Consider the following 19,863-nt stretch of genomic DNA (forward strand, 5'->3'; position numbering starts at 1 on the left):
GGAGGCATTGAGGTGTATCTGATGTGGCGGCAGCTGCGGTGGTGTGGGCACGCGTCTCGGATGTCAGAAGACAGAGTGGCGAAGCGCATCTTCTTTTCAGAACTCCAGAATGGTAAGCGTAAAAGTGGTGGCCAGCACTTACGATACAAGGATGTTCTGAAAAGACATATGAAGAGATGCAAACTACAGCCCTCGGTCTGGTAGCGGAAGGCAGCGCAGCGGCCCGAGTGGCGGCGCCTCATTCACGATCGAGTCACCGATTTCGAGACTGAACGCCGCAGTGAGCTCGACAGGAAACGAGATGAGCTTAAGGCTCGGCCGCCAACCTCGATTCCCTACAACTATGTAGGTGGTGCGCTGACGTGCCCAAAATGCGCTCGAGTATTTAGCAAGAAGATAGGGTACGTGAGCCACCTAAGGGCGAACCAGAGCACCATTAAAAATTGCCTACTACAGAGCACACAGTCGCTGTGGCCGAAATCGGTCAGGAGAGCATCATCATCATCATCATGTATTACTAAGCATAATCTATCTCAATATACTTCTTAGGTCCTATTCTAACCACCGTTTAAATATTCGCCCGAATTGGATTTACACACTGCATAATCTGTGTACATAATTACGCGGGTGCGATAGAAATAGGAACATGCGGGTCAGTGTATAGTCGACGTCGTAGATATGTTTACACTTTTGCGCCTTACTCCTTTGTAATAAGGCGATAAATGTAAACATATCTTCCACGTCGAATGACCGAATTTCCTTGTGCTCAGCGTCCTTTCTTTATATGATCGCCCAAGAATAGATATTCATTATTCATGCAGTATATGTGGCGGCCGGGCTTTTAGTGAAAATAAAGAAACGAAATCAATATGGCCCTCCAGGAACATTTACCTACACAACACCATTGCAAACGCACGGCATCGGAGCATAGTTAGTCTGATTCTCATTTTCATGGAATTAATGTAAACAAAGGTGTGGCCGCTAAATAAAAACTATTGCAGCGCTCGAGATATTTAAAGTTTCCACAGTTTCTACTTATATAAGTATTTATAAGAAACCTACTCAGGGCCGTAATTCCAAGGGCAAGGTAGGTTGTGACACGTGTTAATCTAGACTATTTGATGAATAAAAAAATACTTTTATACCAAAATATAAATTAATATTTTTAATCTAATAAGTAGGGAATTAAACGCAACCTGTTAGTAAAACGCAACGGATTTTGATGCGATTTTTTTAAATAGATAGAGTGATTCAAGAGGACGGTTTATACGTATAATTTGTGAAGGTTTTGTGTAAATTAGTTGAACTACTCGTGCGAAGCCGGGGCGGGTCGCTAGTTAGGTATAATGAACTCAACTTATAACATGTTAATGTCGTTTTGAACAGTGGCAGTCCAAGAACTAAGACAAATTTCCCTATTTCAACAAACTCAAACAAATTTAATTATTCATTAAGTATCTACTCGTACTAATTATTCAACTTGAGATAAACACTAAGGTTATATTTAACAAGGACAACCTATAGTAGATTGTTAACCAAGGGATGAAAGGCACTCATCTCTGCCGAGGTAGTTTGTCGCTCGAATGCAGTGAGAGCGCCAATAGTTCGAGGCTGAAATGATGCCTCTCACCCGAGTTGGACACTACTTTTCATTTCGAATACGAGGAAAGTAAAATGCATGTTTTAAAAAAAATATAAATATGTATAAATTTTTATAGTATTTCTTTCAATAAAAAATTTTGGCAAAACTCGTTATTATTTATGGAATGGAGAGCTAAATATCAGAGCGAAAATTGTATAAAAATCCCTTTAAACCCAAATTTCAATCGATTATCGTAAAAAATTCAAAAAATCGTACTTTGAACATATAATGCTCTAGTGCAGAAACGTATCATTCTCTGCACACCTTTTAGAACACCGTCTATCAGAGCATGAGAAATGAAATAGCTATTTATGCAACAAGTGCGGAAAGTGTATGATTTCCGACGAGTGGAATTTTATTCACGAGCGAGAGTACTAGGAATACGAGTCGGAAATCATCTTTACGCACGTGTATCATACAATGTTTTACTATGCATTGTGCGAGTAAATAAAAAAACATATGGCAAATAAGTTTAATTATTAAAAGGAGTGTTTTAAATCGACACGAGTTGCGAATTACCTATTCGCACGTGTATCGTACAACGTTTAACAGTACATATGGCCCTTTAAACTTTCGACATATGCACGAAGTGCTCTTTTCCGCACTAGTGCGAGAAAGTAGCACCATATGCGCTGTAAAAAAAAAAAATTGAAAACAAAAAGCACTAGTGCGGAAAAGTAGTAGTTTCCGCATGATATGGCTCCGTAGGAAACGCACTTTTCGAGCACATGCATTGTAAAGTTCTTTCAACTTTAGGGGAGATGTGTATAAAACGATCGCTAGGGGTATAATAATTCCTAGTGTCTTGAGTGTACTAATGCTATCTATCTAAATATGCAATAAACGTCTGCCCTGCGAGTCCCGCGACCCAGCCAGTTACCATTTAAATTGTCATGGTGGTAAGTAAATGAAGGGAAAATGATTAAAAAATGTGTGGTAAGCCTATTTTCTGAATACCATTACTTTTTGCAAGATACGTTTCATTTGACATTGCGTTTAATTGTCGGATTTCATTGATGTTAAGCTATATTTTTTTCATTTCTCATGCTCTGAAAGAGGGTCATTGTTGTTCTAAAAGGTGTGTAGAAAATGATACGTGTCTGCACTAGAGCATTTTACGTTCGAAGTACGATTTTTTTTAATTTTATTACGATAAGCAATTGAAATTTGAGTTTAAATGGGTTTGTTATACAATTTTCATTCTGATATTTGACTCTTCATTCCATAAATAACGATACTATTGTCTTAATTGTTAATTGAAAGTACCCTCTTGAAATACTATAAAAATGTATAGGTACTTAGTCATATTTTAAAAAAACACATGCATTTTACTTTCCTCGTATTCGAAATGAAAAGTAGAGTGTTTAACTCGGGGGAAGGCATCATTTATACCTCGGCAGAAATGAGTGCCTTTCGTCCCTTGGTTAACAATCTACTAAACGATGTATAAACCGACACATGTAATTGGAACGTAAAATTTTGATCGATGTTTTCAAATTCAGTGTTTGAGGTGAAACTATCCCTAATTATGATGTGGAATCCCTAATACTACTTATTAGTCCTAAACATTGTTTAGAATAATGATCGAAAATCCTAATTTTCTTCACGATAACATTGGTTTTCATAAAAAAACTTTTGTTCTGAACTATTTTACCATAACTTCTTTGTCCTAATGTGCCCTAATGCATAATGTATCTAATATGCTGTGTGTGTGCCCTAATGTTCAATAGCAATAATGATTATTTGCCATGTATTAATTTTATTGTCCTAAAACATATTAGACCTAAGTATTTATTTTTGCCATAACAACCAACTAGTCTAAATTTGTGTGTCAAATTAGAATAAAAATCGTTATGCCTAGTGGTATTACAGATTTGAAAAATTAAGACGAATTTCGACGTCCCTCCCTCATTTCCAAAAACGAATAGTTGCTAGAAGAGTAGGTTAGGTTAGAACTGCGACCCCCACGAAAACGAATTGTTGCCAGAAGCGTAGATTGGGTTAGGTTAGAACTGTGACCCCCACGAAAACGAATTGTTGCCAGAAGCGTAGATTGGGTTAGATTAGAATTAGAACTGCGATCCCCACGAAAACGAGTTGTTACTAGATGAGTAGGTTAGGTTAGGTTACATGTTACAACTGCGATCTCCACGAAAACGAATTGTTGCCAGAAGAGTAGGCTAGATTAAAACTGATTAGGATAATCAAAATTAGGGAAACAAATTCTTAGGAGAAACAATACTAGGGAATAAAATATTAGTCCAAACCAGTTTAGGTGCAATAACGAGTAGGAAAAATTTATAAGGCATTTAATAAGTAATAAAAAATTGTTATTTGTTTTACAAGGGGGCAAAGTTGCTGTATAACCGCTCGTGCTAATATTGATAGTATTGATACCCGAGCAAGCGAAAGATTTCAAAATTCGAATCTTGAGAGTTGCGAGGGTTTCAAGGCACGAGAGTTAAACAAATTTTGCCACCGAGTGAAACAGAAAATTTTTCACTACACCAACAATACCAACTGTAAAACATCAAACAAAATTAAACTAAATCAAATCCAAATGAACGTTATTAAATATTTATAACCACTATTTAAAAGTCATCCAAGTCAGCCAACATGAGCAAACAGCTCAAAATTTGCATCAGACTACTTTGCCTCACATGTGGCCAAAATGCAACTTTCTTATCAGTTTTTGAAGTACAAAAACTGACCGCCTTTCGGAGCTGGTGTGGTGAAAAATCTATTTTGGAACACAATATTAGTACATATATTCAATATGTCAATACAAATTAGGAAATACGAGTAACTTGTTAGGGCAAAAAATGCATCCTTTCCAAGTTAGGGCAACTACAATTAAGGTGTATGAGCCAAAAATAGGAGATAAACCAATAGGAATACCGATATAAATCCGCTTCGGGAACCGTAAAAATTTTAGGTCGCAGACGAACAGTCTTTAGTCCAGAACAGGAACGGGAACTTGTTGATAATGTAATAAATATGGAGTCTAGGATGTACGGTACGGGTTTACTACGCGATATATCCTATCCTTGGCGTACCAATTGGCAGAAAAAATATATAGCATCCGTTTTCTGAAAACAAAGAAAAAACTAAAATGATCCCTGGTAAAAATAGTTTTATTCTAGTGAGAGAACCACAACACTAATGAGGTAATGACGTAATGCTTCGTTGGCATTAGACGACGACGAGGTCGTTGAAGATATAGGTTAGTGTAATAATGTTAAGGGTTGAGTTGGGAATATCGTTGCGAGAATACACTGGCTACACGTGTCGCGCGATGTTGCCGGACATGTCGATCGACGTTTGTTTATCGCTGGCTTTAAGGTATAAGTTGGAATCGAACCCGACCGCAGACGACAACTGCAGACGTGTCGCGGCTACACGACTGGTTTCTATGTATTTCTATGAAATACCATTCACAGTCAGCGACACGAAGTGAGCGACCTGTCGCCGAACTTACACTTGTCGCCTCTAACGCGTCTAACGCGTGGACTGCACGTGGACTGGCATTAATGCAACACGTCGTCTGCAGTTGTCGTCTGCGGTCGGGTTCAAACTTGTACCTTCGATTTTAATAGAATTATAAATAAATAAATGTTGAACATCACAGCGAAATTATAACTACCTACACGTTATACTCTTTGCGGGCCCGTACTGAGAGCTCCTGTTGACTGAGAGCATGCATGTGAACATTCCCGAAAATCCCAGTGCCCACGGGATCCTACGGTGCCCATACCTTGAGATCCCCTGGCATGTCACTTTGACAGTGTCGTATGTTTGTTTACATTAATTCCGGGAGATTTAGAATCAGACTATAGTTCAGTTACAATTAAGGAAATTGAAACAAGTTTTCGATTAATATATATAATACTTCCTACTAGGGTTAAAACGCAAAACATAATATTTTACTAACCGGGTTTTTTTTTTCATATTCCAGAAAGTATAAGCAAATCTTTGCAATGCTGGTTTTTGGATTCATAATTATAACTAGAAAAAAAGTTGTATGAAATCGTCAGTTACTTATTTATCTACAATTATTTACATTCGTCGCAAAGTTTGTGTGCAAAATACGCGAAATGCGGGGCATTTCTCCATAAAAACGGAAATATATTGTGCACAAATGGTGAACGATTCCTAACATCACGCTCAATGTTGGCGAATTCTGCAGTAGTTGAAATCGGATTCGTGCATAGGCTATTCGAAAGTATAGTGAGGATTCACCTTTTTCGATGCACCAAGAAGGAATTAGGTCTATGGATCTAAAATTGGACCGTAAGAGTCCTCAAGTGTTCCGCTGAAAAAAAAAACTCGTCTGTTAGGGATGTGGCCAAAAAATTACGAACATCGGCTAGCAATGTCCAACGTGCTAAGGTAAGAATTAGTTTAAAAACCTTTAAAAAGCAGACGAAATCAAGATGGAGCCCTAAACAGGCCGCATGCGTGAAACCACTTACTTACTTACTCAGTTGGCTCAGCGACTCAAAATGAGACTTGGCCTCCAACACAAGTCAGCGCCACTTTTCTCGATCCTGTGCGCCCTCTCGCCAACAAAAGTTAAGGTTAAGGTTTTAAGGTTATACAAGTACTTATAGTTTGAATACCGTCCAACTTGTAAAAAAACACAATGAATTTTAAAAAGTACACCTAGTTGTATCATGTCACACAGGTTTGAAAACTATTAATTTGTTTGTCTGAAAACATATAATGACTCAAATATTTGGCCAGATTTAGCATTTGTACTCCAAGACCTCGTTATCTTATTATAGAGACAACGGAGTTGAATATGACAAAATCCGTTTACATTCTTGTTTTTCTTTAGATTTTTGGTAATATTTAGTTATAAATGTGCTCAATATAAATTAACTGTAAGACATGCGAGCTACAATTTGTATTAATAATACTTGTGTTTTGGAAAAAAATCCATGTCAAATTCTTGGAGAATATTTTTTTTACTTGGCAAAATGCGTCAATAATGTTGAGGTAATGTCAGTGATCAACAACCTTTTTACTACTAGATACGTAGTTTTACCAGTATACTTGATACGTAGTTTTAGCAGCTATTCAAGAAAGTGTCGTCAGTAGAAAAGCTAACGAAGTTAAAATTTCAGCCCTTCGACCATACAAGATTTATTATATCGACTAAAAACTACATCTACATCTGGAAATTAGGTTTGGATAAATGTGTCTACAAATTAGGAACGTATTTACCCAAATTATACGATTTTCTACTTGATGTTGTTAATTATTTTTTTTGGCCCTTTGTATTGACTATACCTGTAATAACTGATGAAAATACTGTATTATGAACACGTTTCATGAGGTTTAAAAAGTCTTATCGTAATTGGTTATAAATTATTTTAAAAAGACGCAATTTGCCCAACTGGGCCAAAGGCGTCTAAATTTCCAACATCACTATATATTTTTATTATAGTGCAACGAAAAAGTTAGTTCACGAATTATCTGGGCAAAGAGTTGTAGAAAGCACACAGAAAAATAATATTTCAATACACTTATTAAAAATATTAAAAAAACAGTAACGCATTTGACCCGGTTGACCTTACCTTAATTTAGAAGCTTTTATTTAATTTGCCCTGTTAGTATGTATGTTAATTTGTTAGTGTGGGTGTGGCCCGGAAGACCTGCTACATCTTACAACCCATGCAGCTGCATGGCTGAAGACACTGAATGTTGACATCTGATTTTATTATTATTTTATTGTTATTTTAATTGTTTGCCTATATATTATGTACCTGCGCCATACGACTAAATAAATAATAAGTGTGGGTCAAATCTTCGAAGCTAAATTTTGACCCAGTTCCCGATTTTCGATAGAGCTGAAATTTTGCATACATATGTATATCGGATGACAATGCAATATTATGATGACTTGGAGCTAATCTGATGATGGAGACAGGAGGTAGACCATTGGAAGTCTGTGACAAAACAACGCAAATTAATTGTGTTTGGGATTGTTAGAATTGTCTCGATGAGTATTAGTTGCATGTGGAATGAAATATTTGCTTAAATGCTTAAATGAAAAACTTATTTTAGGTCTAGAACAATGCAACGAAAGGAAACAAACCCTTAGGTTAAGGCCATTGACGCGACTTTTAAGCTTTATTAGGTACCCATATTATATATGTGTAGAAATTATATTAGCTATTTCGAGAAAAATACTTTTGAACCGTAGTAATTTTCTAGCTGTTATATGAATTTGAACCATGTACTTTACTCGTAGATATGGCGTTGAAATAGTACATTACTACAGAGGCCGGGATGGAAGGGGTTGCCGGCCGATAGTTATGAGGCCGACAACCCCTTTTCACGCCGATGTATGTATAGTGCTTTTCTCAAACGTTTCTTCAATCATACTATCTTTGTCTTACACTAGTACTAACACCCAAAAGAAAAGGATGTATAATTTTTTTTTTTGTTCTTATTTACTGAAACGATTTGCTTGACCAACTATATATATCAATCAAATATCGTTTATTGTTTTTTTTTATAGGCGTATTGGCAGAATGTTATAAACGAACCAAAAAGCAAATATTGCTTATAGTTTTTTTTATGGCTGAATGCCATGATGCTGTGTCACAATTATATGTGAAATAGAAATTAAAAAAGAGCCACTTCCCGACCTAGGCCTGCAACTTTGTATGAAATTTCATTACAGGCCCCTCGTCTAGCCGCGCCGAATAAGTGATACTTCCCAGCCTATTATAAAGAACGTAATATCAATATTACATAGCCTGTTTGAGAAATTGCGATTTAAACGGCATAATTTCTTGTCACTCAGAACGGAAGCCGTCTGTTCCGTAACCAACCGCACTGCATAAAGAGAATATTGTTTACCACATTAGCGAAAAGCTCGAAAAGTCACCCCAGTTTACTTTTACTATAGGTACCAATATGTTTCAATTTCCTTAAGAATCTTCATTTTTATCTTCACTTGTATTATAAACCGGCGCGTTATGCTCTGCGTCCACATCGAACTTTAAGAGCCGCCACAAAACTACTACCTCATCCACCTCACCCAGTAGCTGCCGTTATTTAGCTCAGTGCGGACGTATCGTTCAATACGAGTCTGAGACTCGCTCTTAGGTCAACATGATACTCACCGCAGGTAGCGCAGGATGAGGTTGCTTCTTCATCTTCTTCTTGGGCAGTTTCGTGCCGGCACCTGAAATGTATGGCAAACAATTCGGCCTAATCAACACATGTTCAGCAAAAACTATTCTATGACATCGCTAAGCTGACAAACAGATCCTATAGTTCAAACAAGTTTCTTATGATTTATGAATATGAACATCCACTTTTTTATCTAAAGGCGGAAACTTAAATTCTTGATGGCCTGTTTAGATGGTTACCAAGCCCCGACAAGCTCACCTATATCTACTTACTCCAATCCAACGCATAGCCGGGTCCTGTAGGCTTAGCAACGGCATGGGCAACTTTGTATGGAATCTGGACCATAAAACCAACAGAGTTGAGAGTTAGGTCATTAGATAGGTATTTTTATGTACAGACCACTTGAAGGAACCAGTATAGGCGCGCTTTCCGATATTATGCTCAGTTTATAGACGTCTCGCTCGTATTACGCTGAATAGCTCCATAGCTCGATCCGCCCGCGCTTTGTTGCAAAAATATTAGGATTACTTATTGCAGAAACAAATTTTGGCGAAAGAAAGTGGGTGCGTAAGCGTTAATCGGCAATTGATAAGCAGGCAGACAGAGTTCAATAAATATAGCGCTAGTGCTGGCGAATCGAGTTTCGCGCATCACTGTCCAGCCAGTGTAGTATGAACCGGAGATCTAAGAACAGAGTACCTATAATCGGGAAAGGCGACCATATCGGTCAGTCCAAGCGGTTAACCATACCTACGCTGCGCTCGCCAAGCGGATGGAACGAAAGCCTTGCATATTGCATAACGTTCACCTATAACATGAATATTTCAGTTGAACAATGGAATTCAACTTGGTGTCCCATCCCAATATTTCTCAGCTCTGTTGGTTTTTGGACCATTTTTACGCATGGTCCTTTAGCCATGTAAGCCTTGAAGCTTAAAATCTTTAAAAAACGGTATCCCACGTTTTAGTGAGTCGGTATTTTGTCTAAGTCTTCTAGAAATCGATTTTAGCTCATGTCATCTCGGATATGGGTATATTTGGTATCAATGCATTCAGTATTTAGTATTTATTTCAGTATTTATTTGATTGAAATAAACAATTTATTATTTATATTATTTATTATAGTATGATATCCTGAACACAAATATATGAGATGACATGCGCGAAAATAGTGGGGGTAGTATCTGTGACGTCATAAAGTCGGCGGTACAAACAAAATTTGTTTTTTCATTTAAATATACCATGTAGGGTGTCAAATGAAAGGGCTTTGTGAGTAGATTTCAAATATATAAATACTATAACATTTTCACTACTTGGTCTAACAAATTAGAAGAAAACGTCCAAAACTTTCACAATGCAGTTGATTTTGAACAGCTCTAGATTGAAAACTACCAAATGGATTATTCCAAAATACATACCAAGTGACTGTGAATATCCTCAATATAATGTTCAAAAATAATTAACCAGAAATATTATAAAATAAGAGAAGTACATCAATTTGAATAATAGTATAATTTTCTGTTATAGGAAACTACTAAAACACTTTTTTTTTCACTGAAAACATACCATGTGAGGTATTCAATGAAATAGCTTTGTAAGTACATTACAAATATATAACATACTATACATTTCCACTAGGTACTTGTGCGTTAAACGAAATTGATGTTTTCTAAAAAAAATATAAAAACAAGTATTTGTTATCTACTGACAAAGCCCTTTCTTTTCATACCCCACATGGTAAGTTTTCAGTAAAAAAAATACTGAGAATATAGCTTCACAGGTGCCTCGGTCTGGCCGGAAGCCAAACTGGGTTTCTGGAAGCAGCTTTTCGGATACATCCATAAGGCGGTTTAGCAAAACTCTGGCAAAGACTTTACCGGGGACCGATAACAGCGATATACCACGGTAAGAATTGTAATCAGAACGGTCGCCCTTGTTCTTGTATAACGCCCTGATGCGCGAGACTTTGTAGTCATGAGGGACTTGCTCCTCCTTGAGGGACCTCTAGTATGCGTTTGCTAAACGGCTAACATGTACATCGATTTGCGGTTTTTTTATGCGAACGGTTTACACTATGGAGGATGTTGAAAGTTTTCTTGCCATTTGGAAAATATTAAATTTCAGTGATCTTTTCTATTCACCGGTGTAACGTCGCATGGCGCAAAACCAGAATTATTTATATTGGAATATATAACTTAATAATAAGACTTTTAACTGCGGTTAGAAAGCTGTCGTCATCTTGCTTGAAAATAAAATTACAGTCGTTTGAAATTTACAGTTTTCTTTCGGCACAGGCCTTAGTAGTCTACTGTAACAGAGAATTATACTGTTATTTAACTTCATGTACTTTTCTTATTTTTGTTTTTGGATATATCTGGTTAATTATTTTTAGACATTAAATAGAGGATAATTACAGTAATAATCCATTCAGTCATTTTCAATTTAGAGCAGTTCAATCAAAGTCAACTCTAGATTGTGAAATTATTGAACGTTTTCTAATAATTTGTTAGACCAAATAGTGAAAATGTTATAGTATGTTATATATTCGAGATCTATTCACCAAGCCGTTTCATTTCCACATGGTATGTTTAAAAGAAATAAAAAAACGTTGAACTGCCGACTTTATGACGTCACAGTTCCTACCCTCGACATTTTCGCGCTTTTCATGTCTAAATTTGTGTTCAGGGCATCATACTGAATGCATTGATACCATATTTACCTATATCCAAGATGACATGAACGGAAAGTAACCTAAACCCTGATTTCCCAACCTACTATTTACGAGTAGGAGTAGAGAAGCCAGCTGCAGATCGCCTTCTGATGTTACTTTCTTCAAAAAACTATGTTACATGTGTCTGCATCTGCATGTGTAAGTATAACGCACAAATTATATACGCCTAAACACATGTGTTGAAGGTACAAGCTAATTAATTGCTTTGTCTTTCAATTAGTTTTAGCTAATTAATTTTTTTAGTAACATGTATTCTGGTAAATACTTGACAATGTCGGGTAATGCCGAAGATCGCCTAACATTTCATAATTAAAGTCGATTTAGGGAATTGCCCGGCATTCATAAGTATTTGGAATTATCCGAATACACCTAATAAGTACCTACTGTATTCTAAACGCGTAAAACAGTCCAAAAAGTTGGAGGCAAACTTTTTACCACCCGGTTAACGTACAATCGGTAATACATTACTTACATTACCTGCAATGCTATTTACAATGATAATGATATCCAACGATTATATAAATTATTAATTGAAAAACATGTAACTCATGTAAGCAAATGGAGAAATTATTAGTATTGTCTCAGACCGAACGTTATCTGAACGTTATGCAAAATTTACACTTTCACATTAAAACAATGTAATTAATTTAAGCAAAGAGGATATAATAAGATAGAGCGGTATTGTCATAGTAAATTTTGTAACCCCAGTAAATTCACTGCCATCTATCGACACACCCTAACCCTTAAATGCATGATTTTTTCTTTTTGCCTGAAATTAATATATGTCTTACATAATTGTTTACTGATTCTATGAAAAATAAAAATTAAAATTAAAACATCGATTTTCACTGCTTAACCAGTATTAGAAGTTACATAGGGTAAATAATAATTTATGTAAATTTATACAATTATTGGTAAAAGATATATCAAAAATCTTACTACCATTAGAAATTTATACTATTTGTAATATACCTATAATAAAGATTTTAAATATAAATAATTACAAATCCCGAAAAAACCGCCTAAATTACATATTAAAAATCATTAAATTTTCCCAATTTTCCGCCATTTCGTGTTAAAAGAAATGTAATTTTTTTAAACTTAAATACTGCGCAAATTTGAATAAAACAACGGAAAGCGTATTAATTTACAATCAAAATAATTATACAGGACCAAATAGATTTTACCTAATTATGCATAAAATTATATGTTTTTTGTTGTGTACATACATACATCACTATGCATTCAAGGGTTAAAACTAAAAATGAAGATTTATAAAAATACGATAAAATGTATTTAAATATGGATAAATGATTTTTTTATTTGCATTAATTATTTTTATGATTTTGACCCATGTTCTTTCACTGATATGCGTTAAAATTGTTAAATAACAAACGAAACCGTCAACGCCATCTATACGACAGTAGGCCAAAGCTAGTAGCGCCCTCTGATCAGAATAGAATCAAATTTTCTTGATTTTCGAGGCACGTTTTTCCTTAGACTGTATCCATCTATTACGGAGTTATATCTATCTTCGATCTAAGTCAACGGAATTCAATAAACAATCTGTAGAGTAACTATGTATTGTAAACAGTAGAGATAACTGACCCCCCAGCATAGAAACTTGATTTCATGCTACAAGGAGGGCCATTACATTCCATAACATGGAAGGAGCCCCCGGTTGTATATTTTCGAATGGTGGTTTATATGCAATGAGACTAGTTGTAAGCCCTTCGACCCTAATGATGTAATGATACATTTCGGCCCAGCCGGTCGACGAAAAGCGTACTTACAAGAAGTTATCAATACTATTAAGTTCATCTGCTAAAACACCTTGTATTCAATTCCTGCCAAATGAAACCATATGTTAATACCGAGGTATTCGCATCATACATTATACCATTGACTTATATATTAGGTACTTCGTAAAGACGGGCCTTACGGGCACTACGAAGTGGGCCAGTTCGTTGGTGCGCAAATGGCGTTGGTGCGCATGTTGGCTCGGCACTATATGAACGGGCCTTTATTTGTTTTTGAAATCTTTAAATTATACCTACCGTACCGTTACGTCATGTCCTCGCGACGTTATGGACCAATTTAATAAAATACCCGAGGAGACGTCGTCACATATACTCGATATGCCGACACCCTTTAAAATGTTTTATTTCTAATTGGTTTAACTTCAGATCTCAGGATAGTATAAAAATAAAATGCATCATTAATTACTTAAAAGATTTACTTATATTTTAGTTATATATATTGAAATATATACAATGTTATTCCACTCATTCTTAGTGTCTAGTAAATTTTAGGGTCATTTCGATGGATAAATAAAAACCTTATATCAAATTTAACACAGTGGTCCAGTAAGCACACTGCCGAGTTTCTACATCAATGTTACATCTACGTACTGCGTTCCAGTAACTAATTGTACCACTTACTGAAAACCATATCACTGTCTTAACACAATGCTGGCCCTCTCGACTCGAGAACCTATTGCCGTCAACATTTATAAATGTAGCACACTTTACACTCATCATCATTTAATGGCAAATACTAAACCATACAATGCGCTAGAATTTGTTCAGGCCCTCCCACTGCCGATTCGGCAAGGAAGGAACTTTCAAAGAAAAATATCACTATCATCTAACTTACAGTACGATCTCATAGCAATCAGCTAATTGTACTTGCCCCTAAAAATTCTTACAAAAATGCACAGAGCATTTACAGATTTTACATTTAACAACTCATCGGGAATGTAAAAGAATCTGCCGTGTTTCGATAAGCGATTACTTAATAATTTTTTTTAGCTTAAATCCAATACAGTCGAACAATTTAACTATTTTGATATAAAAATACAAAAGCGAGGCAAGTAACCAAGGCGCTCGCGATGCGAGAAAACCATATCGTGAGCAATACAACTGGATGGATACACAGTAGTGTACAAGCAGCACACATGATTCAATGTCTGAATAATTAGCAACCTAAATTGGACTAGTTTGGCATTGATCATATCCAAAAATGTGCGCAAACCACTCATCCAATTTACGTCATAGCATTTTGGTGTCCCATGACAAAGTGCGCCCGCGATCATACGCGGCCGCCTTGGTTCCTTCGACCCCTAGCAGACGAGAAACAACATTGTAAACACACATCAATACACCAGATACCAGCAGAATAATTGTTCTGTTTCTTATTTCATCATGTTTCCATTTTATCTACAATAATTTAAAAAATCAACTTTTAGGCCATATATATATAAACAATCTTTCTGTTACAACATAAATAATCCATAATTACATAGTTCCAGTGTTATTTCGAATACTGCTTGACAATCTAAAAGACAAATTTAAAGTAACTCAGAATTATTAACTTTAACATTATGCTATAGGTACCTAAATAGTATGTTTCGTATGTTATCGACTGTATTTTCAATAACTCTACTACACATATATTATACTGTAATCACAACTACGAAATAAAACTAGTTCCAAGTCATACTAAAATAATCTGTATCAAAGTTTTATGCTTCGTCGCTGTACCAAAGTTATGGAAAGTAAATACAATAAATAACAAACTAAGTGTGTCTTATTCACAACAATGCATATTTAGAGTTCAGTTAGTCCAGCCGTCTGAAGAAATATACATATTTTATTTATTTTATCAAGTCTGTTTGTAACATTTTATTAATTTATTATAGTCGACATGTAATCAATACTTAAATAATCATACGGCTAAATCTATAATATCCAATAGTTAACATGTATGCAAACAATTTGTGAAGGAAAGAGGCCAGCTTTCGGTGCTAGTCGTTACACTTTGAAGATAGTCAACGAAGCTCACTCGCCAATTCAGAATGTATAAGAGAGCAAGCATCAAATGTATGTATCAAGCACTAAACCAATAAAACATACCTTTTCAGTGATAATTTTTTTAACTAGAACATGTCACAAAGTTGGATCCTCGTCGTCCATAAACATAAATTGAACAAGGCAGGGCAAGGCAAGGCAAGTGATGGCAGGGTGTGTTTGTACTGTTTGTCTGTTTGCTTGCTAGCTGCTTGGTATCCGTCCTTACACAATTGTTTGCATTAGCTACGTAGCTGCGGGATGGCCGCCGCCCGCGCGCCGCGCGCCGCGCGCCGCGTCGGGTCGCTCCTCTTCGCTCGCGGGCTCGCGCTCGCTCGCGCGTGTGTGGACGTACCCGCGCGCTATCAACTAGATCACTATTCCCTCCAACGACTATTATTGCTTAAGTATCCCTCCTAAGAGCGCGTAGCTATTCATTTAGATTTCACACTCGAAAGCAATTAGTACCATGAGATCTGAAGTTTCCAATAAGAATTTATAATAACGATAAATCGATATTTTAAGGATGCAAATGAAAGAACGCCGCATTTGAGGACATGACATAGTTAAAAATATTAAGTGAAAAGGTATTTCCTATTGGTTTATAAAAGCCAACCAAAGAAAAATCGTTTCTTACCGGCACGTGACAAGGTACGAGCGAACACCAAAGCTGGCTTCTCCTCCTCATAACAACTGTTTTGTTCTTTTACAGGGCAGACTTCGGATTGATTGTTCACATTGAATCAAAACTTTAGGTGGTATCCCCTCTACATTATCACAGTAAACAAAGTTATTTACGACACTCTCAGTACTCACACTCTCTCTTTTCCCACAAATTTACGACAGATTTATTAAAGGGCAATCGATCCGATAGATCCACGACAAATATTGCCATAAACCTAACCACATTACTCGTATAATAAACTTTGGCGATATGACTTATTCGCCTCGCCTTGCAGTAAGTAGCCCATGGAATATCATTTGTTCAAATGTATTTTGGCCGCTCATGCTCCATTAGGGTTCGAGTACATTTGTTCACACATTTTAACCAAATGGCATGCATCCCAAAAGTCAGTTGCAAGCCATTATGAAAATTCAACATCAGACGCATAATCAGACAAATTGACCTCATTCATTCAAATCAGTCATTCGATCAGTCGGCGCATAATTAATCTTTCAACTGAATCATACACACACAATTTGATAAAAAATATACCCTCCTTTCTTCGTCAGTCGGGTAAAAAATTTACGATTGCCACAAAAAGGTAAACAATAGTAAATTACGAGATAATCTTACTGTGAAATCTTAAATAAATAAAACTTTTATAAAATGTAAAGGACTTTCTTAAAGAGTGAAATAATAAAGCGCCCTAAAGACTAGTACACCTGGGGCCCGTTTATCAAAAGCTTGTAGCTTGTAATAAGTAAGTGGAATAAGTCCTTTTCTAACAAAAGCTGTCAAAAAGGGACTTCCACTTGTATTACAAGCAACAAGCTTTTGATAAACGGGCCCCCGGCTGCACGTGCACGACCTCCTGTCAGACGATGTAAGGCACCCGTCTCTTTCTATACGACATCGGATATTGGTGCCGCACCCGCGCCGCGGCGGCGGGGCGACCGGTGCGCGCCATTCTATACTAGTCCTTGTTTATATATTATATTTGAATATAATCAATTAATCAATGACAAGTGTGTAATGTATCTCATTTAGACTATGGGCGACACAGTTGTCTCCATGACATTCATTCTGTCACTGACATCAATACAGACTAGAAAACATATTGATTAATAACTGCCACATCTCTCATTAAAAAAATCTATTTTGGATAGACTACAACAGTCGTTCGCACTACTGAATACTGGCATAGGTAAAAACCATGTCACCGAAATGTTTTGTAAACAAAATTTAATGTTAGGCATTCAAAGATGTCGAGCATCACGAAGAATTCTTACGTATTGAAATATCTTTCTTAATTAAATGCAAGTATCATTACAATCTAACAATAAAACTGTAATTTGTAATTTACATTACGCGGTACGAAATAGTACCACTCTATTGCATTGATAAAATTATATGAGTTTTATCATAGACGACGACCGTCATGAACGTCGACGTCGGACAGTGAATTAATAATTAATCGAATGCCGCGACGATGTGACACGCGCCGACGACCACGCTCCGCGCTTCTTACGTAAACGTACTGTACATAACAAGTGCGCAGCTGTGTTGCGTGTGCCGTGTGCCCCTGCCGAGTGCCGCCGCCATCGCCACCACGCCGCAGAGGGGCGCGGCGACTGCTTCAATCGGCGCGTGTCGCATGCGTTTACTTTTATAATCGACGCCGTGCACTGCGGTTATTCCTTTGACCCAATACATCCCAGTTCCATTAACAAAATTTGCGTTATTATTCAAAACAAGATTATAAGGAATTTTTAAAATAAATAGTAGTATTTTGTGCAACAGGTACATAATAAGGTTCTCAAAATTCAAGGGCCGTAGTTACAAAATGAAACGAAGTTGAATTTTGTAATGACAGGCCCTACTAGAATTTTAAGACCTAATTATGTACTGTTGCACACAATATTTTTTTCACCTTAGCAGCTCGAACAAGGGTACTTTGCTACTTAAAAACAGTGAGCAAAATCGCATTTTGCTCACTGAGTGAGACAAAATGACGTTCAAGTTACCTTTATATTCAAATGTCATTTCAACACGGGGCCTAATACAAGTTCGAAATGCTTGAATTCTATTCTCTATCCCTTTCACGTCGTTAGCAAAAAGAAAGAGACAAAAAATTTAAACAACATTCAACGGTATATTGACGGTTTATAATAGACCCCCGAAAAACGTCAGAACGAATCGTTCCAAAACACGTACGAGTCGTACGAGTATGAATTCTTAATAATTATTTTTTGTGTTTGGTGCGGTAATTAAACTTGTTTATTTGAATATCTTAAGAAAACACGAGTAAAGTGATGAAGAAGGATTAAATTTTTTAGGTTGTCTAATATGTTCTCACTGCTGAGGTGAAAAGTTGTATGTACTACAAGAGATCAAAGTTATTTACATATCGTGCGTTTTTGAGTCCTTTACTACGCTCAAGACTCTTAAATTTGATTCAATCGCTACACTTGTGAATCTATTATAGAATCTTTCGCTTGCATGGGACTCAAAATAAGCACTCTAAGAAATATCAAACTTTGCACTCTTGTTGTACAAATAACTAATGAATATCCCTAAGAACACTGCCGTTAGGATCCTAAAGAACACTGCACCGGGGCCCCGCGCGCGGCCCTTCTTATGAAGCTGATTTCGATCTTACTGGCAATCATTTAATCTACAAATTATAAGTGCTGGAGTACAAAAAAAATGATATCGGATGAACAATCGGATTAAAGGGCCAAGATGATGTCGCCATGATTATATATAAAAAGTTAAGAGTATGTATGTAAATACTACACCCTGCAAAGCACATGAATTAACCAAATAACTTGCGCAATTTGACGAGATCCTCCACGAACGTTTCGTATACTGTTTGATGAGTTAGTAAGTTGGAGCGTCTACCTCTAGAACTGGTATACCGGGTCAACGGGGATGTGTAGGCGCGGCGCCGCCACGAAATCTAACCTGCTTCGCTGTCGCTGGTGTCGGAGGAGCTGGTGTCGGTGCTGGACGACGAGTTGGACGAGTCGGACGAGCTGGACGAGGAGGACATGCCGCCGCCGCCTCCGGCCAGTGCTTCCTTTGAGCCTTCTGGACACCAAACAGACAAATGTACACATTAACATAATCAAGACATAATTTGGGATAAATTAACTTTCGATACAAATTTAAATAATATTCAAAAGTTTATTAATATTTGTTCCTAAAGTTTCCACTTCTTATTATAAAGCTAAAGTGGTGACAATCCAGTACCAGCAGTGTTGGCAGGGGTGCATTATGTTGTCTGAAATTTTATTTTGGGTGCACATCGATCTAGTAGTGAACCTTAATGTTTAAGACAAAAAGCCAAAAGGACGAAATCTGTTCTGTGTGGTGTGCGTTTTTTTTAAAGAAGATGACCATTAATAATCATCAAGCATGACACAATGTTCTATAGCTAATTAGAACTACTACCTTTTTTCACTTGTTGCTTCTTAGTAGTTCCTAATTGTCCAGACACATCTTGCAGTCGTTTTTCTAACTCCTGTTTCTTTTCCGCCATTTGTTCATCTTTAGATTTACCGGAGACTTTACGATCTGAAAAAGATGCTCTTTATTTTATCCTCATAGTTATATGAACGACTTACAAAAAGTTTGTTACTATATACTAAATCATGGTACCAACAATCTTACATTTTAAATTACATGAAGATAACTATGCGTTAATAGTAGCCAATGTTATGTGGAGCTGTGCAGTCAGCATCAAATAGATAGTGACGCCAAAGTGGCCAAATATATCGAAATATGTACTTCCTGATTTCTATAGTAACAAGGTGTGATCCGATATATTTGG

At 36.6% G+C, this 19,863-nt stretch overlaps 1 protein-coding gene across 6 annotated transcripts in view; it reads right to left on the reverse strand.

Annotated features, from left to right (window-relative positions):
* Window positions 1-19,863, reverse strand: part of LOC134753942 (bromodomain-containing protein 3-like) — a 62,285-nt gene that overhangs the window by 14,018 nt on the left and 28,404 nt on the right. For all 6 annotated transcript variants that reach the window (XM_063689941.1, XM_063689938.1, XM_063689936.1 and 3 more), the window contains 3 exons: window positions 19,485-19,607; window positions 18,996-19,121; window positions 8,779-8,840 (listed from right to left, as the gene is read on the reverse strand). In XM_063689941.1, the coding sequence (XP_063546011.1) occupies window positions 8,779-8,840; window positions 18,996-19,121; window positions 19,485-19,607 (311 nt within the window). The remainder of the gene's footprint in view (window positions 1-8,778; window positions 8,841-18,995; window positions 19,122-19,484; window positions 19,608-19,863) is intronic.

Source organism: Cydia strobilella, chromosome Z (assembly GCF_947568885.1).
Source record: "Cydia strobilella chromosome Z, ilCydStro3.1, whole genome shotgun sequence".
In the NCBI taxonomy this organism is placed as follows: Eukaryota; Metazoa; Arthropoda; class Insecta; order Lepidoptera; family Tortricidae; genus Cydia; species Cydia strobilella.